The 26,478-nt window shown below is 34.6% G+C and overlaps 1 protein-coding gene across 4 annotated transcripts in view; it reads right to left on the bottom strand.

Moving 5' to 3' along the window:
* Positions 1–25,718, bottom strand: part of LOC109535334 (protein kinase C-binding protein NELL1) — a 62,781-nt gene extending 37,063 nt beyond the window's left edge. For all 4 annotated transcript variants that reach the window (XM_048667549.1, XM_048667543.1, XM_048667551.1 and 1 more), the window contains exon 1: positions 25,488–25,718. In XM_048667549.1, the coding sequence (XP_048523506.1) occupies positions 25,488–25,557 (70 nt within the window). In that variant the 5' untranslated portion in view covers positions 25,558–25,718. The remainder of the gene's footprint in view (positions 1–25,487) is intronic.
* Positions 25,719–26,478: the final 760 nt, after the last annotated feature.

Here is a 26,478-nt window from a genome sequence, read left to right as displayed (position 1 = left end):
AATATCAACACGTGTTTTTCTATTGTAAATCGTTTCTTTTTTTAGAATGGAGACCAAAATGCCTAAAGGTAGGTGGGGCATCACTCCAGTGATCTGGGCTACTTATTTAGATATTGGCCTTTTTTTGCCAAATTTTACACTCTAAATAAATTATTGTTTCCAAACTATTCCTGCTAGGGAAATTCAGCGTCCAGGATGTGTCCGATATGTTTCAGATTTTTTGCTATTCAGCGCTCAGGGTGTAAGTGGTCCAGATCAAGATTTTAAGCAGACTAACAGCCACTAAATGAGGTTTTTGAGAAAAAAGGGGGGTTTTAAGGAATTTCCGGCGATCTGGATCCGCACAGCATTTCACGTTGTAGAAGTACATGACAACCAGGGTTGACATTTTTCTTTGATAGCATTCACGCTGGTCGCATGTGCAAATCTGTCGATTTTATGAGGCAAATGTCATATAACGGCTTTTCGAAATTATCGCGTACTTACTTATTTTCGTAGGCTTCAGAATTGTATTCGGATAAAACAGGTAACTTTTTCAAGTCCATCTATTGACTAATAACAGCGTTTTCTCATTGACCACGTTCTACGCCAAGTCTATGGGCTTTTAAGAGTTTTTGAATCTCTGAAAAATGTTGACTGACCGAGTTACTGGGTAAAGAGTGGAAGTATGTGCAAGCTTGAGAGCTTTACGCTTGCTACTATTCAGAAACCATTTCCTTCCAAACTGTTGCAAATGTAAATTTTCTTATAGGCTGTGAATGTGTCGAGGGTACACTTTGCAAACAATCTGATGCTTTATTTTGAAAATGAGTTAGTGGAGGTAAAAATCCAAAGTAATATGTTCGGAAAATCGTCTTGTCGACCTTCAAATCATCATAACTACCATGTTTTTTATCCGATTGTAATTTTCCGAGATGTATTTTTTTATAGAAAATCGTACGTTCTTCAACCAACTTCAACATCACAGTCAGCCCGATATCAAGAAAATTTGTACATACAAATAAATTGCTACCATAAATCCACAAATAAAACTTTGATAAAGTTTGCCTTGAAAATCGCCATTTCGACTTTGCAACTCTTATGACTAAATTTTAATAATAGTAGTGTCATTCGCGTTGGTGTTTGCCATCATACAAATTTTGATATACAATACAAAAAATTTAAATTGTTTATGAAATTATAAAAATTATTATTAGTAGTCATGACCCCCTTCTGGATCCGCCCTTGCTTGAAACCCAACACGAATTTGAATTTTGATGTGTTCCACCATTTCCATCTAAATTACTATACAAGCAACAGCAAATTAAATTAATTTCTTGCAATTACGATACTAAAAGGCATTAGAACTTAGCCAACAATATTATTAATTTAAACCACACACTATTTTGCAATTTTGCATCATTTTCCAGTACAAACAGAATAATTCCGCAGATAATCGCCTAATACGCTCAATCAACTCTGGATTACTCCTAATCATTTTTTTTTAAATAATTAAGCATACTTACGAGGTTTCCGCAGCAATGGCCAATTAATCGGGCATATACTCAAGGTTTCCACTAATTTGCCTCTTTTGTGTCAAGATTTTCCCGCCGAGGAAAATTAGAGAAAATTGAAGGTGTGCACAATACCGACGGGATTGGAATGGTCAAGAAATTTGCGTAGCCTTGAGATACGCAGCATCGTGGCATAAGTTTTCCAATGTAAATATTATTTGAACTTTGTTGAAAGGGTGGCTAATGATGTCAAACTGGGATAATTGATAAAGATTTTCAGCCGCTTTTTTCCAGTTTTTCAGAAGGTTACATGTTTTTTGCGAAGAGAAAAGAATTGGAACATAATTTTCTGCATCTGCAGAATTCTTTTAAATTAGTCATACATTGTTGAGATTTGTGTCACTGCAAACTTTAGAGATTTGAACTAACTCTCAACTTTGGACTGAAAGAGTAAATTATATATTTAATTCGAATTTAGAAAGCATTTGACGATTCTCTAAGTTACATTTAAAACTTACTAAGAAACTTCGAACAGACAAATGCCAGTTAGAGAACTAGAAGCAAAAATTCACTTTTCTTCGCTTCTTATCTTCTGGTTATTCATAAACTTCTGGGTTTGTAACTGAGCAATGTCCATACTCTTTCTTGAGTTATCTTTTAGATAAATCTCGTTGAGAAACTTTTATAGAAGAGAGTATTAAAATAAAAAGAAGCAAAGGAAAAAATGTGGAAAATTGGAACGGGCGGCGCCGTCCTGGCTGGAAATCGGCTGCCGGCGCTCGTAAATTCGGAGACGCCGACGAGGCCAATCGGACATTGTCACAGTTACGCGTTACGTCATCGATTGCGGGACTCAGCTGATCCAATTTGAATCCAGCACCTTTCCACGCATCTAGAAAATTTCCAGACTTTTCAATTTAGACCTTAACTTGCACAATTTCGGAAGAACCCAACGGTTTTTTTTCTCCAAAACTCTGCATTTTAGCAAAAACGGCCAAAATAACTTTTTTATTCTTAAATGCATGAAGACACACAAAATAATTTTCGTTTGCTGCAGAACCATTGACGTGAACCGTTTATGTGTCCCGAAATTATGTTAAAGCCGAGCTTATCCCGAGCTGTTAAATAGAGTGCTAATTTTCACGGACGATCTAAAGGGTTTCATTTTTTTAATCAAAAGCTGCACATTTTCACAAAAAACGCGAAAAATCTTTTGTTACCAACTAGAAAATAATTGTTTTCGCAGCAACACGATGCATCTCCGTTTTATTTCTTGGAACATATTAAATGTTAAACATTGCGTTAATTTCTTCGGTCAATCCAACGGTTTTCATTATTTCATCAGAAACTGTTCTTGTTACAAAAACACTCAAAGGGCTTCTCGTTCCTAACTGAATGAAGAATGTGAAAATAATTTGTGTCTGCTGAAAAACCTTGTCTGGGAAGTATTGAATGACAAAATTTGCATTAAGTTTCTTGGACATTGTAACGGCTTAAGTTTTTTTTATCAAAACCATTTAGCAAAAAGCTCAAAAGAGCTTTTTTGCTCCCAATTGTATGAAAAATTAGAAAATAACTTGGTTTTAGCAGAACCATTGACATGTACCGTTTGATGATTATAATTATCAATTGTTAAGTAATGCGTAATTTTTTTTAACAATCCAACAATTCTAATTTTTGTTATCAAAAACTGTACATTTTAGCAAGAAGAGTCAAAAAACCTGCTTTGATCGCACTATACAAAGAACTAAAAACTATTTTTTGGTAGAAAAACCATTGACATGCATCGTTTTTTTTGCTGGAAATTATTAAATGTTGAATATTGCGTTAACTTTCTAGGACAATCCAACGGTTTTAATTTTTTAAGTCATAAACTGTACGTGTTTTTTAAGCAACAAATCCTGAAAACTTTTTGATTGCTAAATGCACGTTAGACAATAATTTGTGCTTGCAGAAAAGCCTTTGACATGCACCGTTTTGTTGGCTGAAAATAATCAAATTTTAAATAAAGCGTTAATTCACGGGCAATCCAACGGTTTTCATTCTTCTTAAATCAAAAACTGTGCATTTTAGCAGAAAGACTCAAATAAGCTTTTTTGTTTTCAACTGCATGTAGAATTAGAAATCAATATTTGTTTGGAGAAAAACAACCATTGAGAAGCACAAAAACTGTGCATTTTTGCAAAACTATCAGAAAAGCTTTTTTGCTCCCATTTGCATAAAGAACTAGAAAATAATTTCTGTTTGCAGTAAAACTATTTTGCACCTTTTGTCTGCGTGTAAATTATGAAATGTTAAATAGAGTGCCAATTTTCTCGGATAATCCAACGGTTTTCATAGTTTTATCCGAAACTGTTCATTTTACAACAAAACCCAAAAGATATTTTTTTGTTGCCAACTGGATGTAGTTGTAGTTGTTGTTTGCAGCAAAACCCTTGAGATGCACCGTTCTTGTCTGGAAGGTATTAAATGTTAAATAACGCGTTAATGTTTTCGGGCAATCCATTTTTTTTAGCAGAAACCGTGCTTTTTAGCGAAAAAGATAAAAAGGCCTGTCTTATTCCCAACTTCATATAAAATTAGAAAATACGTTTTTGTGTTTGCAAAACCATTGACATTCCTGAAAATTATCAAATGTTAAATATATCAATAATTTTACTGGACGCATTTTTTTACCAAAGAGACCCAAAAAAAGCTTTCTTGTTCCCAACTAAATGTAGAATTGGCAGATCATTTTTGAATATTATGTAATTTTACTTGAACAATTTAACCGTTTTCATTTTTCTAATCAGCATCGGTGTGTGCTTTCTATTTAAAAAATGCAGTATATCGAACGCTAACAGGTACAGGCCAGAATAGATCCAAACATCCATCCAATCCAAAAATTCTGAGAAAATGTTTACTAAAAGCAAATTGCATTTACCGATTTAATGAACTCTGAAGTCCTTTCGACTGATATTCCAGATTCCCTGGTTTGGGTCTGAAATTGAATACTATCGGGACAAACACTTACAAAACGGTGTATATTGAACGCTAACAAGTACAAGCGGGAAGCTTGATTCACATCCCAAAAATCCGGAGAGAAATTTGGTTTAAAGCAAATTGCATTTCTCGATTTAATAAAATGTTAACGCCTTTTCCAGGTTACCTAGTTTGGCCCTTAATTTTAACGAATTCGGAAAAACGCTTTAAAAATGCAGTGTATTGAACGCTGACAAACGGAAAAATCGGTTCAAATTTCAAAAATCCTCAGAGGAATTTCAGGAAAAAAATGTTGTATAAATTCGGAAACCAAAAAATCGGTTTAGTGAGTTGGGCAAAAGATGAACAAGTAAAAAAGCTAAGTTTATTTAGAAACTAAATATTCAAAAAATAGTTCTTTTGTCACAATAAATAAATAAAATTAATAATGAAAAAAATATGGAACTTGCAAAGACAACCAGTTGTAGATCATAAATAAGAGCTGAAGTTCCTAACTGAATTAATTAATTCAATATATACAATTTTCTCAAAATTAACATTATTTTGAAGAAAAAAAAAGAAAAAAAAAGGCATTATTTCTCCAGCAAGTTATTAGCTCTAGTTCTGGCTTATGATCAGTTTCTTAATTTTTTAAATTCTAATCTTATTCTGTTTGTAGATCTTTAAATGAAAAATATTTTCATAAAAAATGCTCTACTTAATACCAAAAAGACATATACTTAATCGCGCCACCACGAGCGAAATCAAGCCGACAATTGCAACACAGTTTCTTATTGTGTCCACGCTAATATCGGTTGTCCAGCTGATACATTGAGTGTGGAAAACACACTATTAAGATGAAAAGCGTTCGGTTGAATGTAAACGATAAAAGAGCTGGAAAACTAATTAGCGAGGCTGGCGATTGGGCGCAGCCATCCACGAAATGGTTTGGACACGGGCCATTTGCTCTGCAGCTGTACCGAGATGTCAACGGTGCGAAGATTTACCGGCTGCTTCTACTGGCAAATTGAAATTTTCGTGTTTGAAAATGGAATTTGATGGGATCATTAATATTTCCGTTGTTCGAAGAAATTACGATTGCCCAACGCTCATTAAATCGCATTGTTATTGCCTACACTGCACTACACTGGAGAGTTGCATTGAAAATCAGCAGTTACTCCAAAACACCAACAGTTGAAATTCACTAAAAGAACCACCATACAGAGTGGCTGACTACAAGCGACTTTAGCGTTGGCGTACTGGAAACTTTAATTGCATATGGAACGATTAAGACGATTTTCACTTTCTGAGTACAGAATCTTTTCAAAATTCCTGACAGATTAGCCGAGTATTGTGCTTGTGTATTCTCCTGGTCGTTTGCCTTAAAATAATCTAACAATTCATGACCCAATTGGACGATAAAGCGATCAATTTTTCGTAATGACTCTGTTGTTGCCCCGTTCCTTAAGAAGGTGATTCATTAGTCTATTTACCAACATTGCCAGTGGAACTAGACATGGATTTTTCATTTCATGAAAAGCGCTTATGGAAATATTGGACTTGATATTCCTGTCTTCAGAATATATGAAATAAAACGTTTATCTTGAAAATGAGGGAAAAACTAAACCGCTTTGGCGCCCACAACCCCAATAAATCCAACATTCTGAATTTTCAGCAGCTGATTAATCAAGAATATTTTCTGCAGTAAATTACATCCTTCTCGCCTTTACTAAGCTGATAATAAATACTCTTAGATACAGCAGCCCCATATCGTAAATTGGGCTTATGTAAGTTAATTAGCTCCAACCATCCCACAGAAACAACTGAGTGCTTGGTTAACAAATAGGAGAGTTGCGTGTATAGGCTTTCAATTCGGGATGGCGGCTTTTAAATAATTGAAATTTTACTTACAAAAACTGGGTTAAATATGGGTTCGTTTAAGGCTATTTTTGGCATTATTCACAAGTTGGTAGTCGATATACTTAGAAAACATTGTTTYCTTTCGTGTTGCTAGTKAGCCGATTGTAATGGTGAAGAAGGTCAGCTGTTTCGCTATTGTTTTAGCAAAGGAATTAAAAAATATKTGTCATACAGGGTGGTCTTCAACTAATGTGCCACAATTCTCTTTTCTTTTATCCGAAAGTTAATAGTTTCCGAAGTACTGGCTGTCAAAGTGCAAAGAAAATTTCGGATTTTTTAGATCGATTCTTCTCCAGAAATACTACTGCCAAAAGGTTTATGTCTGGCCGATCGAGGAAACGAAATTTTCCGTTACTTAGTAGCAGTAGGCTAGAGTCATAAAAACATTAAAACTTTTCTTGGTTTTAAAATTCGTTTTTTTTTTGTTGGCCATATCTCGTTCTCCGATCTTTCCTCAACCAAAAATGTTCACGAGTTTCAAGTCGATATCTCTTACCGTTTTCGAGATATTTCACATAGAACCTCTAGTCATTTTTTGAACAAACTCAAATTGGACACCTAATATTGTGGTAAATTAATATTTTTAACGTGGACCATGAACAAAATGTGTTACATAGTTAAAAGTGTCCGTTAAGTGCGAAAATAAATATTTTAGCTCTCATAATCAATTGAATTTATTGAAAATACCAATTTCCAATGAAGGAATGTGCGCTTATGTGTGTTTCATAATTTGTGTTAAGAAAAATTTAAATGCTGCTGAATACTTCCCAAACAACCAGTTAATTTTTTCAATGCGTCAATAATTTATTAAAATAGTTAATAAATTTATTGGGGTTACAGGAGTTCAAAAATCAAAGTTTTAAGCTCATTCAAAATGAGTTTAAAAACTAGTTGAAATGGTTCTTAACGTGCCAAACTTAATACTGTTTCATTTTTGTTCAGTTTTATTTTATTTAAAATTTGAGCATATATATATTTTAGTTAGACACAATTTGAGTTGCCTAGTTCAAAAAATAACTGGATATTTCAATATAAAATATTTCGAAATCTTTTTAAACATTTTTCGTTGAGTAGCAATATTTGAAACCGCAATTAAATTTCTCATGTTTTAAATGGCAAATGGTAATAGCAAAACTGATTAATAATCTAGGCCTGGGTAACACTGTGTTGAGATGCGCTATTGAGTTGCTGCCGCTCTCTGAGTTAACGAGTTATAACTCATCGGTTAATGAGTTCTAAGTCATTTATTAAAGCTTTACGAGACCCGAGACTGGAATTTGCTCATCTACAAAAAAAGGTCATCAACATTTTTTCTGAGTAACGTTTTACTACTTTGTTCAAACAACTAAAAAAAGAGTCCAAAGAAAGTCGACGCGTTTTCTTGTAAAATCAATCTTCTAATTTTTCGCAAAAATATTCAGTTTTCCACTATTTTACAGTAAAAGGTTAGGAAAATCCGGGTTTTTCTGTTTAGTGATAGTGTTGTTTAGAAATATTGAAAAGGGAAGAAAACATTTTTGGAAAAAGACCGAGAAATAATTATTAGGGTTTTGTCCATAATTCAAAGCTGCAAAAAGTTTTCCAAAAATGTTTACAAATCGGTTAAGGAGGCGAGTGTTCCAATAAATTCTATCTTATAATTTTTGACAGAAAATATCTGAAGACTGTCAGCATTTCAACTAAATAATAATGCGATTTTTGCGCAGACAGAATTGCTTAATAGAAACTTTGTTAAAACTTTGTAAAAAAAAGAATGACCTAAAAATTTAAAGAAACTAAATATTTTCAGAGCGATGTGGCCGGCAAATTTTCCAAATAATTTTTTGGAAACTTTTGCCCCCTGGCCGTTTTTTCAAGATAATCTTAATTACTTTCAGTAAAAAACTGAATAAAATTAATTTTGTAATTTTTGCCTGAAAATACCCATTATTGTCAGAAAAGAAATAAATTATCAGCAAATAATAGCTTTTGCGTTTTCGATTAAAAACTTTTAGCTTTGTAATCGGTTTTAGAGAAAACCTTAATGGTTTTCGGAGAAAAACGGGAGGAATTTATTTTCGTTTTTTCCTCCAGACTTTCCCTCCAGTCCTCCAGTATTTTTAAGTGAAACTACAAAATAGAGCGTTTTTGAGTAGAAAGTAAAGCAAAAAAAATCAGTCAAACCTAAAAAACCACATTTTTAACAAACTCTATAGTCTTCAGAGGAATTGAGGTGACAAGATTTCCAAATAATCTGTTATAAACTTTCGCTTATTCTGTTCGTTTTTTTAATAGAAAATTATTTGATTTTTGTTTTAAATTCGACACTGAAGAAAATCCAATCGAAGTGGATTGGAAGTGGGAACTTGTATTATAGTGTGTATGATCGCACACTATCGACACACTATAATAGAAGTTTGCATCCCCTTTGATTGGATTTAGAAGAAAGAGTAACTTGGCTAAAACTGTAAAATTCTGAAGTTTTAAAGAAATTTCAGAATTCTAAAAACAAGTAAAAATAGCCATCAACATTTTCCCAGCTACGGAACTGAGTTACTGCGCCGGTGCATTGGATTGGCGCACCAAGCCATTTGCGTAGTACTGCACCAACTCCTAAAAATTGACTTAGTGAGCCTATAATAATCTATGAAAAATCAACAAAACCTTTAGAGTTTAACTCTCTGTACGTCGGAATCTATTAACTTTCGGATTAGACAAATTTGCCTAAAAAGAAATATTTTTGATTAAAAAATGAACGTTGCTACACAATGCCAGTGAATTTTGCCACATTAGTTGAGGACCACTCTGTATAATGATGTACAAATATTTACGCAAGTGTTTATAAAGAAGGTAATTTTAAGGAAATGACTGAAGTTTGTTACAAATTGAGATTCGCCTGAGAAAACAAGAGGATTTAAAAAATAATGTCTTTTTTGTCTTCGAGACTTAATGGAAAAACTACCCTAAATCAAAAAATGGTTAAACTCAATAGTCGCTAGCCTAGTTTTTGGCGTTTTGGACAACTACCACTCTCAGACTATTTCACTATAAACTGTAAGTTTTAATTTAGCTAAATCGCACAAGCGGACGAAATCCCAATTGCAATTAAACCGAGAGAAAATTGAACAAAACCCAGATGGAAAACCGAGGAAATTACGAAATTACCGCTCCTGAACTAATGCAAATGGTCGCGTGAATCTCGCTGTAAATAATTTAATTAAAATGGCTCTCCTCAGTTTCAGGACTTAAAAACGCACTGCTAACGAAAGCTTGATTAATACAGAGGGAGTTACTTTACAGTTTTGATTTTAGCAGTAAAAGTTGTATTCAAATATTATGCAAATGACAAACAAGACCTCGAAAGTGGCTACTTTATATATTTTTTGAACCGTTTCAAATTTATGACGATTTGATCTAAAACTGATTCAAATTGTAGAAAACTACAAATCTGCGCACATTGAAAATTTAGTAGACACTTTTCGTCAATTACATATACTGTAAATTCCAGCAATATTTTGTAAAGCATTGATGTGGCAAATTTATTCACAATTAGAAAATGACGCAAATATTAAGGCATGCACAAACCTAACTATTAAAGCAACAATTCATGTAAAATCGACTTATTTTTAACTTGGATATCGGCAGATGTTTCAACCGCATTTTTAGCAAATTTCCGATCAACAAAAGTTCAGTGGGTGATAAACAAAACGCAATTCTAAAACTGTAGAGCGTTTTGATAGACTTACAACCTATTCCAGACAAAGTCTCTTTGAGTATTCGTTCGGAAAGTTCAATTGTATGCTTGCAGATTATCGTGATTAGGAAGATCGAGGCGAAATAATCGGTCATGATATCCTTGAGAATCAATCGTCGATACTTTGGCAAACGCAGTGTAAACTTTCTACACTCGTAAATCGTCTGGCACCACAGCTGCCTGCTCGTCCTACGAAATTAAGATGCACGCTGGACCACACCTGGCTGCTCGTTAGTGGTTATTCGGATCCGACAAATCTAATTCAAACTTTATACTTTTCACGCAACTAAATCGTTCTGTTGCCTGGAACTGAAGAGGTATAAAATGCTAAATTTGAGCCTGGATACAGTTTTTAAGCGGAAACCTTTGCCTGTAATTGAACAATATCAGTGAGACACAAATACAATTTAAAGTACTAAGACATAAAAACCATGTACCGAAATTGCTACAAGCATGTTTCAATTATGTCCAGTCAAACGAGGCACTTTAATATCCGCAGCCGAATTTAACAGACGACAATTATTGAGATGAGCTGGCAGGTAGCTTAAGTAATTTGTGAAGAATGCTGCTTCGATTTGGACTGCTAGGAATCTGAGCTAAACAATCAGGTGATACCATCAGGTGCTCGTTTCGGTAGCAGATGCTGGTTGATGTTGCTTACGAAGTCTCAAACCGCCAACCCAAGGATAAGCTTCAATTTCCGACAAAACATGATCAATTTGTTTAGAAAAATTGCTAAATTCTATTAGAGATGAGTGATGCATACAAAGTTAACTAGTTTACATCATACTCGAATTTGTCGACGAAAACAGACAACCTACGTACTTTCACACAGCTACAACCTTTTGCTTGTTGTTTGGTTACATTCAATTCTGCTGCATCATTTTGCTGGATGATTTAATGGTTAGGAAATGGTTTTTACACATTTGTGTTAAAACATTGGCTTCAAATGATGTGGTTCGCATCACTGAGAATAGAAAGAAAATTAAACGAAAAGCAGTGACCGAAATGTGAACACACGCCTATTAAAAATCAAAAATGCAAAATTCAGAAAAAAATGAATATAATGTACTTTTATACCGTTGAAAGCGATCAAAACAGAAGCATTTATTTCAATAAAAAATCCTGTCTAATTAATAACAAAATATTAGTTATCTGTTATACGAAAAGCTCATTTCCCAACGCCAAAAGTTTATCGAATCGATCATTTTATCATAATTTATTACACGGTTAAACGGAATAACGTGTTAAGCTTCCATTAGGAAGCTACCAGAAGTCAAATAAACGTAATAAGAATGATTACTTCAATCGTTAAAGGTAAAGTTAAATCTGAATCACTCTGATAGTGTTTTCCTGTTTCAGTGACGGTTGAATTTCAAATGAAAAATTTGTTGAGATTTTTTTATAATCAACGAAGCTGCTCAACAAAATTAACGTTACACACCCAAATTTGCCTTAATTTTGGAACTGGATAAATTCTGAATTGTTAAAGCGATTTTGTTTCTGTTTCAAGCCTTATTGAGCCTGGGGGTGTTTGTAAGTAAATGTTTTGGTAAAACTTTAGCACCTCAGATATATTTTCTACAAGGTGGCAGATGAGAAAATGCAAAATTTCGGAGGATGCAAAGTTTCGTCAGGATGCTCCTAGTTCGATAAAAAGTCTTTTGGTTCTCAACACCAAAAGTTCAGTTTCAAATTAAATTTCTCAAAACGGTTTTTGGATTTTTGGACTTTTTTTATTTACAGGGTCTCAAAAATCAACTTTTTGGTTTTGCAGCGATAACCAAGTGATGTTTACTACTTCCAAGTATTTCGTCCGTTCATGCAACGCTGAATATAACATTATTTTCCCAAGTCAACTGGGAAGTTTTAGCTTCAACATAAGATTTTTTTTTAGAAATATGGGGTCTAACACTGGATCCTGTGGTGTTGAAATACAAAAAACACTTTTTTTCTCCAACTGACTGACTTTCACTACTTAGGCAATGTTCGATTTGCCACCCTCTCGAAACTTTATCTGAAGCACTATTTTTTTGCAAAAATAGGCAAGGTAAAAGGTTTCGCATCAAACTATCTCGAGAGCATCTGTATACAGAGAAAATTGAGAAAAGTGTTTGCGGTGTCAAGCAAAATGACCAAAAACTCGTGGTTTTCTCCACAACTTTTGGAAATTTGGTCAGAAACTTGGTCAGAAACCTATTGTTGCGGTTTTTTGGCCCGTTTCTTTTCGATTTTGCTTTATTTCAAAAAGCTTCCCCAATTTGAAGTTTTCTCATCAATTTAGTTGAAATCGAAAACATTCGTAAAATCTCGCGCTTTTTTCTATAAGTTTTGGAAATTTGGTCACAAAGTCCCATTTTTGCCGTTTTTTTGACCCATTTTTTCGATTTTGGAACAATTCGTTGAAACATGAAAATTGAAAAAGCTTCCTCAATTTCGAAGTTTTCTCATCAATTTACTTAAAAAATAGCGCTATTTTCGACAAATTTTGGAAATTTGGTCACAAACTCATTTGGTCACAAACCATTTTTGCTGTTTTTGCAGCCCATTTATTCGATTTGGCAATTATTCATTTAAAAATTAAAATGCAAAAAGCTTCCCCAATTTTGAAGTTTTCTCATCAATTTAGTTAAAAATTGGCAATTGGCAAATACTCGCACTATTTCTACAACTTTTGGTAATTTGGTCAGAAACTTCTCATTTTTGCGGTTTTTTTGGACCGTTTTCTTTCTTGATTATGCAACTATTCATTTAAACCTAAAAATTCAAAACGCTTTCCTTATTTCGAAGTTTTCTCGTCAATTTAGTTAAAAAATAGGCAAAAACTCGCGCTATTTTCTACAACTTTTGGAAATATGGTCATAAACTTCTCATTTTTGCGGTTTTTTGGCCCGTTTTTTCTATTTTGCAACTATTCATTTAAACTTGAAAAAATTGAAAAAGCTTTCCCAATTTCAAAGTTTCTTCATCTATTTAGTTAAAGGATGGGCAAAAACCGGTGGTTTCAGCCCGCAAATTTCATCGTTCAACTTTATTTTTTTACCTTTTAAGGAAAAATAAATTGCATTAAATAACACTTTAATTTTTATTTTTTTATTTAATCTTGTTGAGCAGTTTAGTGAGTTTAGATACAATTCAAGTCCTTGGGTGAACTTCAAGCAAATGAACGTCATAATCCAGCAATTTGATTAGCGGCGGAAATTTGGAATTGTTAAATAAATAAAGAAAATTAATACCAAACCGACAAAAGAGGTTTTACGAAAAATATTGTGAGCCTAGCATTAATTTAAATCTTTCTCGTTTCTTCATGTTTCCCTATTCAGCTCTAAGCATACGCTGGTAATCTTTGGATACACTGAGTGTGTTGTGAGGCTACCAGTGCATAAAACGCATAAATTGCCATTCTCGCAGCCTACGCTACACTACATAAGATAAAATCAAATTATTTGGCACTTAAATAAACAGAAGGGCGGGTGTGTTTGTGCCCTTCATATTAGCTTTAGTCACGTTTTGGAAAGAGGGTGAAAACAGCAAGGCTCAACTCCCTAGCGACCAAGAGTGTGTTATCTGGATGATCATCTTAAACGAATTGATTTTTATAGTAAGCGGGCGGGTCAGTGCAGTTTCAGGCGCAAATTTGTTCCAGACTGTTCTCTTTCATTTATTTTCAGTCCAGAATGGCTCTGAAGTTAATACATTCATTCAATGGATGAATTTTGGAGTAGACAAGTAGGTAAAGTGAGAAATAACTGCAAATCCAACTAAGTGGAAAATGAAGAAACTGCTGTGTGATCAACACAATGCTTCGTTCACGTTCGGTTTCTGACGACTGACTTTGAAAAAAGCAAGAGCATTTTTGTGTCGTTGCTAATTTAGAATCTGAAATGGAAAACCCACTTTTCTGATGTTGCTTTACTAAATTACTTGCAGATATTGCCTCATGTGAGCAAACATCTGGATCTTTTGGTGGCATTTGCTGGTTAATCAGTACTATCTAGATTACCGCCGCGAATGAGTACTACTTATTCTAAGATTCACTTCAATCCCATTCGCCAAACGATCACCTACCCAATTAGCACAATTTTTTTCAAACGATTTTTCCATTCATTTTTGATCATTTTAAGTCCTATTTATTTCTTTCCCCTGCAAGATATTTGCAAAAGCCCCCTTTCAAACATGTTTCAATTCCGTCGATAAAAATGTGTGTTAATGACCTGTTGTTAATGTTAAATCATCTTCAATACGCTTTAAATTGAGAAAAATGCGCATATTCGTTATCGGTTTCTAACAGACTACGAGTCATGCGCGCTTGACTGTCCTCAAAGTAACATTGTAAAATAGGTATAGTATTTAAGACACAAAGACAATTTACTATGGAAACCAGTAGCTTAATTGTCGAATAAAACCGAGTAAAATAATAGCGCAGGCCCGACACTATGTAAAAGTGATATGTGAGTGGTTGTTAATGGCGAATTGATTTCAACCGAAATAGTTGAGTCTAAACGTTCAATTAAGCGACTATTAGAAAAAAGAGTGCGTTAAGTGCTGTTGAAAATTATATTTTGATTTAGTGACCCCCCGAGACTCTGAAAATAGTCCGCGCGCGAGTTCGAGACAGAGTCTAGACGGCTGTTTGATATTTTTTATGTAACTATTAAAGCGACCATGCGAGTGATCTATTTTTAAAAATCAACACTGTGTGTTTAGATCGGACAGGCATTTTGAAAAGTCGCACATATGCAAATTTAGTCGATCATGTTTACTCAACAGGACTCGTCCTCCTCGCCTGCTTGCCTACAAAATTTTCGCGGTGATTAAGCGACTCACCAAAATAGTAAACCAAAACAAAACACAGTCGCATTTTACTTGTATTCTTAAAGCTTGCGTTGCATGCGGGAAAACACTTTTCGTTTCTCAGGTTGTTAAGAGCTCAGAGAAAACAATCATCGATTTTTTCCTATCAAACCAACAGAATTTCGGGAATGTTGCAAAGACAAGTATCTGACATTTTAACTTGGGGTGTGATTTTTCGATATTTCCTGTTTATCAGTCAGTTTTCTGGTATTGCTTTTGCTTTTGGTCCAAGAGCTTTAAAAAAATCCTTAAAAAAGTCTTTGATGACCTTGGAATTTCGCAACATTCACTTCCTAAGCCCTCATAGAAACACATCCTTATTTTTTGCATGGTTTTAACTCAAAATGATCACAAATTCTCAATTCAAAGCTTTTAAGCTCCTTAAAACCCTCCGTCTTTACAACTGGAAAATCGACTGTCTTTCGTATATTTTCTTACCTTTTGCATTTTTAATTAATATTAAGCCATCGTATTTTTACCTACAAGCCTACAAGTTTTCCTTTCATCAACCTTAAAATTTTCGATTTTCCGTTTATCAGTATGTAAATAAAGGCTTTTCTCAAAATTTGATGACTAATTTTTAATAGACACGTTCGTGCTCTTTCTTCTGAGGGAGAAAAATTATTTGGAAAACTTGAAAAAATTTAAATGCGTCTTTTTTCTTTGGTGTTCGCAATTTTTCGCAAAAAGACAAAGTATTGCTTTCAAATGAGTTGACAGCGAAACCTAAGAAATTTATATTGATGCATTAAAATATTTAGAATTAAGTGCTTTTACTTGAATTTATTTATCCGTTTAATGTTTAATGTTCATTCGTTCAAAGTGATTCTTCTGATGCGGTTAACTTCTGATATTTGATCTTCTTCAATCAGCTTTTTTGCCATTAAATGTTGCACAAAGTCTTAAGCTGCCAACTGTTCTCTATAGTAAATACAAACAGTTATTTAGTATTTTTTCTGCGCTATTGCTCTTCTGCGTTAGTTTAAGAGCTTTTTTGAAGTACTTAAAAATTCTGCTTTTGTGCAAGTTGCCCGTGAAATTTTGATCAAATTTCACCTTTTGTTGGGAATTTTGAAATCTTCGAGCGACTTTTACAAACTTTCTTCTCAAAATACGTCAACAATCCTCAGTTTATCAATACTGTGAATATGTGCTGAAAAGTTCGTCACTAGTTTTGGCAAATCGCCTGTTTTGCATTAAATGTCCTTCTATGTTAAGAGTTTGGTCTCTTAAACAACCTAAAAATACTTCCTCTGCTTTCAAAAAATGATATTAATGTTGACTAAATGGAAGTTCCGAACGGCTTTCACTCGTTTTTCGAAGAACACAGTTGAGCACTAAATTTTTCCTTCTAGTCGAAATAGGGCATGTATTCAGAACTCAACAATGAGAAAACCATGTTTTCTGATCTAAACAAAACGAGTGAATGAGGAATGCTTTTATTGGAAAATTGATTTTCAATAACGACAAAACTGGTGAATTTTCTATTGAAAACATTAAACGATTTGATTTAAAATTGCAAAATCAGTGACAAAATATGAACGTTTTCACTGTTTGTATTTAATAAACATTTAGCACTATCTATAATGCACTATCTATGAATAAGGTTTTAAAAACGAAGATTTTATTAAGGAAAAAAATTATCATATATATAGTAGGTGATAGGGATGGGACATGGCAGACGATGGCTACCATCGATGTTAGGAAAACATCGAAGGCAGAACATCGATGTTTTGACGACATCGATGTTCTGATAGTTTGCCGTTGCATACAAATTTCAAATTGATTAACTTAAACTTAAATAATTTTATTTTACTACTACTATGACATTAAATAATCGACTAAATTTATTCAGCTTATAGTTGCCAAATTTTTCGGTCAACTGACTGCAAAAAGAGGCTTTTTTTGGGTGCAGCTGGGAATAGGCCGCTATGCCGCGGTATCGTTTGTATCGGCACTATCAAATAGTTCGCAGAAAATGTTTCTATGTTTGCGAAACATCGATGTTTTTCTCCCATCGCTAGTAGGTGCTAAAAGAAATCATCTAAAATCTGCTGTAACTTCTGACCAATCCAAAGCAAAAATTGACGAAAGATATGTGAGATAATTAAGTCGATGTTCTCTCAACAAGTCCACTTTTCTTCATCATTCATCAGTTGCAAATTTCCAGCTCCAGTTGGAACTTTCCAGTGCCTTTTTAAGTAAAAGTTTGGAAAAATCCGGCAGCAGTTTGGTATTTACCAGCGAAATTAAGACATCTGCCGACCAAATAAACAAATCAATTAGTTCGTATGCTAAACGATCTGAGGCTGCAATCGACCCGGTATAACCAAGATTTAATTGAATGTGAAAAATCCGATCGTAAAGAGTATCAAAAGGTCCGACGATTATTAATTTGCCAGAAACCTCGAGTCAAGTGATTTATTAGGTCTGCTCTTCTGACTTATTAAAAATTCCTTTCAAATTATCAGAGGCACAACGATGGCACCTCCACGTAATTTATCACATTTTTCGTGTAATGAAACGACCCGGAATTGCTGGGTGAGGAAATCAGTACTGAGAACCGGAGTGAACTATAAATGGGATACAAAATTTCATTAGGAAAACAGAACTTTCGAAATTAATATTAATTAATTAACACAAACTTGAGCCACCGGAGGCATTTTCTGTCTTGTTAAACAAAGTGTCCATAGCCTAGCATAAATCAATCGTAGGCTAATTTGCTTACGCTTACTCGCAGTGAATTTTTCAGGTTCATTATAACCCAAGCACATGTAAAATTAGTAAATTGCGATGTTTCAACCAGCTAATTATCACTTTCAAATGCCAAGTGAACGCTACTTCCCCAGAATCGCTAAATTATCCGAGTTTATTTGAAATCCACGCAAATACATGAAATAGACCTCCCAGAATTCAAGCGGCGAATTTCAGTTGAGACTGGCTTAATCAACAAACACTTTGTGAATGTTTGCTTTTTCAATAGCATGTTGAGCCTCTATAAACCTGTTATTAAGTGTCTAAGTAGGTATAAATCTTTGTTCAATCAGCCACATCAGTAGGTGCGATTGAATGAAACAATACACAACATATTCGAGCCTAATTTGTATTTGTCCAAATTAGTAGTGGCTGGTGATGCGAGTTTTTTCGAAAAACGACTTAAATTTCCTGTCTATTTTTTTACAACCGTTTATTTGGGAGCAATATTTTGCACTTTTGTCCGCCCAAGCAAGATTCAAGCTCTCTATTTGTCATTTAAATTATTAAATGATATACAATTATGCTAGTTATTTTAAGTATCATTTCATAAACCCATTTCGTATTAAAACTGCCAACGACCGAACGATAAAACGTCGAAAATACGATATTGAATTTGAGAAATGTGTAGAAAACTTTGATGAAAACGATTGGATTCCTGTCGATTTTTTGTGATTAGTTAAACGCCAAAGTGTACATTACGAAACACCAATCAGTGGAAGAGTGGCTTCGAACATCTTAAGATATTTTAATAAAATAATTTAAAGCTTAGGTCAGTTACAGTAATTTTTCAAGCTTCAATCTTCATCAGATCTCAATCATCTTGCCCACCTTTTCCACAGTTTTTCACACAAAACTCATATAATTAATTGTTTTGTTCCACATCAGTGCAAACCAACGAGTTTGATGTACCAAAAATGTGTCTCACGACCCCCCTGATCAATGGTTAATCCAATTTCATCATAAAATGTGTATAAAAATAAACGTGATCTATCGCCGATATGGTTTCTAGGTAGTTAAATTGATCTTAAATCAAGTAACCGCTTAACAGTCAAGCAATGATGGGTTTGAAAAACTTAATTGATCTAATAAAACTCGATTTGTTTCTATTGGACGACCGCCAAATATGTCTCAAATTGTTTTATTTTTTTCATCACATAGAAATCGATGACTTAATAGAAATCTAAAGCTAAATGGTTTAGAAGCGACTTCACAGCAGAAGCATCAAGAGCATTGTTAATATCACCCAAAGAGATAAAACTGAAAAGGTTAACTTTCGCCCGCATATCGTAAAACTGATGCGTTTTTCGAGCTTTTGGGGTGTCGTGGAAACGAATTTCTTTCTGGCGTTTCTCAAGCTCCAATGGTTTACATCTTCAGACGTGTTTCACTCGACATCTTACACGGTTTCGCTAACACGCTAGACTGGCATCTTCAGAGTTGTGCTAGCTTTGGGCGACGCAAAGTCAATACCAAATACTCAACTTTCTAAGAAGCTGTCAAGAGAAACTACTCTAAGAGCTCAGACAAGCATCTTGTACCACGGCAGAAAACCCGAGAATCTCACCAGTTTAAGCCAAAACTGAGTTGACCGTTGAGGTAAAATAAAGTTGAAATTATCAAGCAAATAACAATGCTTTGAAGAATAACCTTGCTAAAATATTCTCCAAGTGTGGGGATTTGCAAAAAAAACTATTTTTACTATTGATCTGGATACTGAATATAAACATCCAACAAATTACCTGTTGAAATACACGTCGGTGGCGTGATTTTTACCACATCAGCATTTCACAGGAATATGTAGAGTAGGTACGATATGGGTTGTTTGCATTCGTGCCGAAATTGCAATCGACATGAAAAATAAAATCGCAGATCGACAAAAATGTATGGATTATTAGAGTTCCGTTTAATTGACGAACGTCATTTCGTGTTAAAATTTTCTGCAATTGTTATGGCAAAACTTTTACGTTATTTCTTGCTTGTTGCGAGACATTACTTGCCTGCGGTTTGGTTTGTCGATTTTTAAGAGCTTTCAAATTAAGTAGATATTTTTTATTTCAGAAATATTAATTGCAAATGTTTAAGGTGCCATCTTAAGATTAGGAAATTGTGTACAATATAGAAACATTTGAAGCTAAAAAGTGAAGAGGAAGCGGGCAAACCGAGTTGAATTCAACGTAATATTCAGATAAAAAAACAGAAAAGGCTGAAAAATCCATGGCTGTGAAGAAAAGTCAATTTGACTGCAATAGCATCAATTGATTAACATTCCGGTTTCAAAATAAAATTCAATTTTCCATTGAAAACTTTTTGTAAATCAGTAAAAATTCGATTATTTTCTATAGGTATCCAGAAACTTTTTAGAAAAGTATCATTTAGGTTGAATCGAATGTTTATTAGTTAAAAATTGGTGTATTAAAAATAAGTGAATTATTTTGTTTTTTCGTCGATTTCCCCTTTAGATTATATGAAGCATAGAAGTTAACATCATGTAGTAAATAAACGATATACATTAATACCACATTGGAAATGGCGTGATATAAGCCGAATATCTTAAAAGGTGTTTTTTATATCAACTTTTAAAATAACAAAAACAAAATTGACATGTATATAATACGGTAAAAATAAAATAAAATATAGGGTGTTTCATTAAAAAAAATGTTTACTGCCCTGCAACAACTGTATAATAGTGAATATTTTCAGAATATGCCGATGACAATTTTGAAACAAATGTTGCATATTTCATACATATTTTAATACGGCGACTTTTATATTTTTGTATGTTAATTAGGTAGTCAGTGAAAAAGTTGACTCAGCAAAAACCGGCAATTGTTGATAATGTAATCCGGGTGTACGTCCCTGGTCATGAGCAGCGGCCCCAACTAAGGGTGGTAATAAGCAAAAACAGTCACCCTTGTCCATACAACGTTCAAACATTTCCATTTCGTATACTGAGGTGCATAGAACGCGTGCACTTTGAAGAAGCGCGTTTCAACGACCCTCAAGGGTATCGATTTGTAACAACCATCCAGGCAATTCCCCCTAATTTTACAGGTGAACTGCACTGGCAATGTTTTCCGTTTTATTGGACTTGTAAATTTTCTCAAACTTTTCTTGCGCGTTTACTGCAAAATGCACTTCTGTTGAAATAGGTACCACAAAAGTGATTTTACATGCGTTCCTTTAAATACCAAAAAAATGCAACACTTTGCTGGTTTCGACAGATAAGAGGTAGCAAATGTTTCGCAATTTTTTTGGAACAGGGCAAAATTTAAAATTAAAGAACCATATTCTGCTTTAAAATTCTGATATGATCCGAGCTCAGCGTCAGTTTTTTTTGTAAATGTAGGTAGGTAGAATGGATGGGATTCGTTGACCAGGCAATTTAGAGAATCCATGTTACACATAATGGTGAAATGAGCGAAGTTCAAAGCCGTGCCGAAAAACTCCCGCAAAAGTAATCGATCGATGTAATGATTGGAATTTTTCGGCAACGATGCCCCGAGGTCAAATCGAGTCCATTGATGATCGAGCCGCGAATTAGCCGAATTCCTGAGGAGACCGGCTGACGAAATTTCCTGACTCGAATAAATCATTCCCGCAGACTTATTTCAGACGGCCCGGCCCACTTCCAAAACGCACGCTGCGTGTATTTTACCTCCTAACGTTGTTGCCGGTAAAATCTCTCAAATATTTACACATTTTTTACTAGCATTTTTATTATCGTACTTTTCTCATACATAAAATCATCCAGCCAGTTTTCAGATAACTTCAACGTTTACACCATAAAACTCTTCCATCCTGCAGCCGAAGAATCACAGCAGTAAAAGACTTCGCTTCAGAGCGGCTCACTTAAAAATTCTAAATGTTTCAAAAACTAAGAACGTTTTCAAGTACATCGAGCCTAAAAACTTGTAATGAAAATATATGAAATTATATTTTGTAATATGACTAGTATTTTTATCATCAGCGAAACACTTTTTCCCAAATCAGGTTGTTTTACAGCAGCTAATTTTGAGGCTGGCTTTCTTAGCGCATTTCCTTCAGTTTTGTTAAGTAAGCAAACTATTCTTATTTTCTATTGGCAGGTTTCTCATATAAAATACTTACAAGATAAGTAAGTAAGTAAGATTCTAATAAAGTGATATGTTTTTTCTGCTTAAATACATCAGAACTGGTTTTAATACCTTTACATCATTATGAACAAAATATTTCTGAAGTTTTGCAAGCACGACTAACTTGCATATTCAGACCCTCAGAAATACGAGAGACAATCGCATTTATTGCAAATCAATTGTTTTTTTCAACAATTTAAGGTTCTTTGAAGAAATATTAAATTTCATTCTTGTATACTTGCTTTCTTCTTCGCTTCGTTCTGTCTTCCAATGCCCCTATTGCTTTAAGCCTGTGCTGGTCCTTTTTGGATTCCGATTTGAAAAGAAAAACAAATATTTGGCCACAGAATGTGCCCAAGTCGACCCTAATGGTACCATTGTTTCATCCATGTTCCGACAAAGCGAACAGCCCGAATATGCAAAATATGTTCTCATCAAACCACAAAACATGTGGATCCAATTTCAGATCGAATCTAATGAAGATTTATATCAGTAGTGCTGTTTTACGTAAGGATGATCATAAATATTTACTTTGGATATTTTTCTCCGGCTTTCTAGACCAAAATAGATCCGGTTAATTGGAGGTTCGGCTTTTTAATTTTTCATTTTCATATTGCCTTGAACAAACCTCTTGGCTTTTTCCAGTAGTTGCGGATATAATGGAATAATTGTGGTTTTCATCATTAAATTGTTGTATGTTTTGTAGGTAAGTTTTTATTAACAAAACATGTTTAGTTTTTTAAGCAAGAAGTACTCCTCAGTTTACAAGGCACCATTGAAGAGAATTGCTATGCTGTATTCGTAACAGGGTGTTTAACTGAATCGTGGTTACTCAAAATATTTCAAAATTTACAAAATAAGAAGTCTTTTAAGTTTGAACAGAGTTGTCGCTTTATATCATTCACAAAGAGTTACACGCGGTAATGATGAAATAAAGACGCAGACAATGTAAGAAATAAACTGTTCAATAAATGAAACATTACCCTGACAATTTTTTCCTAATTTTGAAACTGAATAAATTCTGATGGTTGGAATTGATTTGATTCTTGTTTGAAGCCTTATCTAGTCAAATTGTTTTTCTTTCAGCACTTTGTTTGCCAAAAATCAGGCACTTTGAACAAAGTTCCAACAGGGTGGAAAATGAAACAATGCAAAATTTCTGAAATTTCGACTTGCTCCCAGTTGAATAAAAAATAAACGTTTTAATTTAGATTTCACCTCCAAATGAGTAAAGATAGCCCTCATATCACAAAACTGTTTTTCAATTTTTTGCCCTTTTTGTTCATTTACAGGGTGGTCCCAAAAATTCAATATACAGTGTTGCAGTAAAAGTGACCCAAATCTGCTCATCAAATCTGGGACTTTGGTAGACTTGGCATAATTTCTATTTTAAGTCGAGTATTAGGTTTTAGCTTCAACGTGAACTCGAAAAATTTTTGGTATCACCCTGTAAATAGACTTGAAAGACAAAAAAGTCTGAAACAGTTTTGCGATGTGCGGTCTATAGCCTTTAGCGTGAAAATAAAAAAAAACGGATTTTTGCTCTATCGGGAGCTTGCAAAACTGTAAAAAAATGTGAATTCTTTTACTTTCCACCTTGTTGAAACTTTATCTAAAGTATTTTTTTTTGCCCCGCTAGGACAGAAAAAGACGTGGACTAGATAATGCTTAAGAAATGAATCGCTCTCAACGATCAGAATTTTATCCAGTCCCAAAGTTATGGCAAATTTGCACGTGTAATTTTTATTCTGTTGAGCAGTTTAGAAGAACCAAATACTAAAGAAAAAACAGGACAAACTAAAATTCCAGGCAAACAATTTAGAGAACTAACTTATCATACAAATGAGCAATTGTAAGTACATGAAATTTTTTAAAAAGCTTTAGATGCTGTTTTAATTACGTTCAATGGCCAATTCTGAGGATATCAAAATGATAATTCTGAAAATGTTTTTTGATTTCTAAAAAATCGCCTAAAAATTGTCATAATTCACAATTTCGTTACGCTGCAAGTTGCAAAAAATAGGGTTAAAAAGATAATAAAATACAAGGTAAGCTACACAGACATATTTCACAATACAAACATATTTCACCGGCACCAAGAATGACTAAATAAGACTATGAAAGTGTTAAAAAATGTTCATAGCTTCTTAGTAGGTAATTACTCAAAAAATTGTTATTTTCTCAACATTGTTGTTGAGTGCTATACTTGAGTGAATATTTCAAATACATAGAAGATATATGCAGACGATCAAAAAACGAAATTTTTTGCTATTTGTGTAAAAATGCACTCTTATGTGGTAGATTAATGATGGGTTCAGTTTTTTTCTTATTTTTACCACAGTTCATTAAAAACCCAACATTTTTGAAGGATTTTTTTTATAGCTCGCTAAAAATCGCTTAGAAAATGCCACCTTGATGTAGAGCTGAAAAATTCGCAAGACATATAATTAAAAATAAGTTACACTGGAAAAAAGGCTTGAAAAGGTTTTGCATAATAATATTTTTTTTCTTGTTTTATATCAGTTTGATTAGATTTATTGCAAGTGTGTTACCCTTCAGTGATTAAAACTGTACACATCAAACAGCTGAAATAGAACTGATCAAGAAAACATTTAAATCTATTAAACTAAATTAAAAGTGTCTTGTTAGCAAACGGGAAATTTGCGCTTGAAACAAGCGTCGAAGGTAAATGACATAATATGCAAATTACATTATATTTTGGTAAGAGCAAGGACAATGAACTATGCGAAAATCAGTTGAATGAAATTAGAATCAATCGCAATTGTTTTCATTTGTCTATTGGCTATTGTTCGCTTATTAGCAGCAACTATTTCTAATGTAAAAGTCGCTTTTGCGTCCCAGAGATTTTCTGTTGAACGGTTGCTTAAAAAAATTTGGCTTCAAAGCGGAATTTGCCAATAAGCACATTTTCCGAAAGTCGCTTCACTTTCGTGCTTAATTAGGTTGATGACGATGTCATTTGTAAAATTGTGTGCTGGGTAGCGTGGTTAGTGACGTCAATCAATAGGACCACCTTGAATTTCCTCGATATTTCATAAGTTGCAGGAATGGCAAAAATGAATTTCCGAATTGCTCCCATGGCTGATCAATAAGTGCCAATTCGAAACGTACGCAAGTACAGCATAGAGTTTGGGATCAGATTAATTCAGCCTTTAAAATAAATCAGTTCGATTTGCTATTAATCAATACAATATTAAGGCAATTTACTGCTGTTGCACTGTCTGATTCAGTCCGGACTGGCATTCTGCCAGATCCTGCTTGGACAATTAATTGGCAGGTTTCGCCTCGAAAGCCCTTCAAACAACTGCTTAGGATCGGTGCGAAAATCGCTTTCATACCAGGAGAATCAATGAATCAAAGTTGTGCCAACTTTAGCTGCAGGCTTATTTTGAGACAGTTAAAGGTTTCGGTCGGTGGTGGGCAAACTAAAGACAACCAGCGGGTCAGGGTGGGAAAAAGCAAAGGGTTTCGCGCCAATCGTTTTTCAAACAAACAGCAACTGGCTGAGCAGAAAAAATGACGGTGAGAATCGGGTGGAAGAGTTTGATAACGAGGTGAGGAGGAGTAGGAGTAGTCGACGAAGTAGGGCAGCAGGAGGAAGGAACGAAGGGTTGGCTGGTGGGTTCGAAGACTTACCGTGGGTCAGGTGCCGGTGGCTGCTGCACAGCAGGAACACCGCGATGAGCGTCCAGGTGAGCAGGGCCATGCTGGGGCGGTCTAGCCGAGAAGGGCGGCGGGCGGCCGAAGGCCCATGGCAGGGCGGCGGCGGGCGGCAAAAGAGGCGGCACGACAACCGCGGCTCAGAGCGCGCGCAAAAGAACAAACAGCGCCGGCAGTCAGAGCGACACTGAAACTGAACCGCCGGCCGGCGCGCTGCCGACGCACCATCGTCGGGGCGCTTTTTCGACGGACGACGCAGGACTGCCGCTAAGGGGGCGGGTCGCAGCGCTAAAATCATCTACCCCTGCATTCATTACGGTCCTGCTGGACTTCTCCCTTTCAAATTGCATACAGAGTGAATCTCTGGATGCCATTAACTTATTTCATCTTTGAATGCTAACCTTCTTTTTATGCATGTTGAAACTACGTAAGGAGTAGTAAGTTTTAGATTTTTCAACAATAATGAAATATGTCTTAATCATTTTTCCTTGTCACTCTACGATTGCGACAAAAAAGTTGCGCAATCAGAAATCAATATACAGGGTGATTCAAAATTGGCGTCATTCCGCTGGCAGTGTTTTAGGAGTACAGAAAAAATAGTAAAATAAATTAATTGTTATTAAAAACTGAGAAATTTGCAAAAAACTATATCAGAAATACGGCAGCAATGTTTTTCAAGGTAATCTGCCTAATTAACATTGCGCAAATACCTGTTGCTCCGTAATTATTTAAAACTCCGGTAACCATGGAATTATACAGATTGACAATAAGATAGACAAGGATAAACGGTAAATTCAACAAGATTTGTTGACAAAATGTCAACCTGTTCTCATAACCTCGAATATGGGTATTTATAAATTAACCCTACAACACCAAACATTTGAATGGTTAACTCCAAACAAGCTAGTGCCTGTGTAATTTCCTTATTATTCACTCTTATCAAGCAGCTTCTCGTATTCAGTTAATT

This window comes from Dendroctonus ponderosae, unplaced genomic scaffold (genome assembly GCF_020466585.1).
Source record: "Dendroctonus ponderosae isolate FM_Combo_2020 unplaced genomic scaffold, Dpon_F_20191213v2 Dpon_F_20191213_1, whole genome shotgun sequence".
Classification (NCBI taxonomy): Eukaryota; Metazoa; Arthropoda; class Insecta; order Coleoptera; family Curculionidae; genus Dendroctonus; species Dendroctonus ponderosae.
This window is presented reverse-complemented; position numbering and strand designations above follow the sequence as displayed.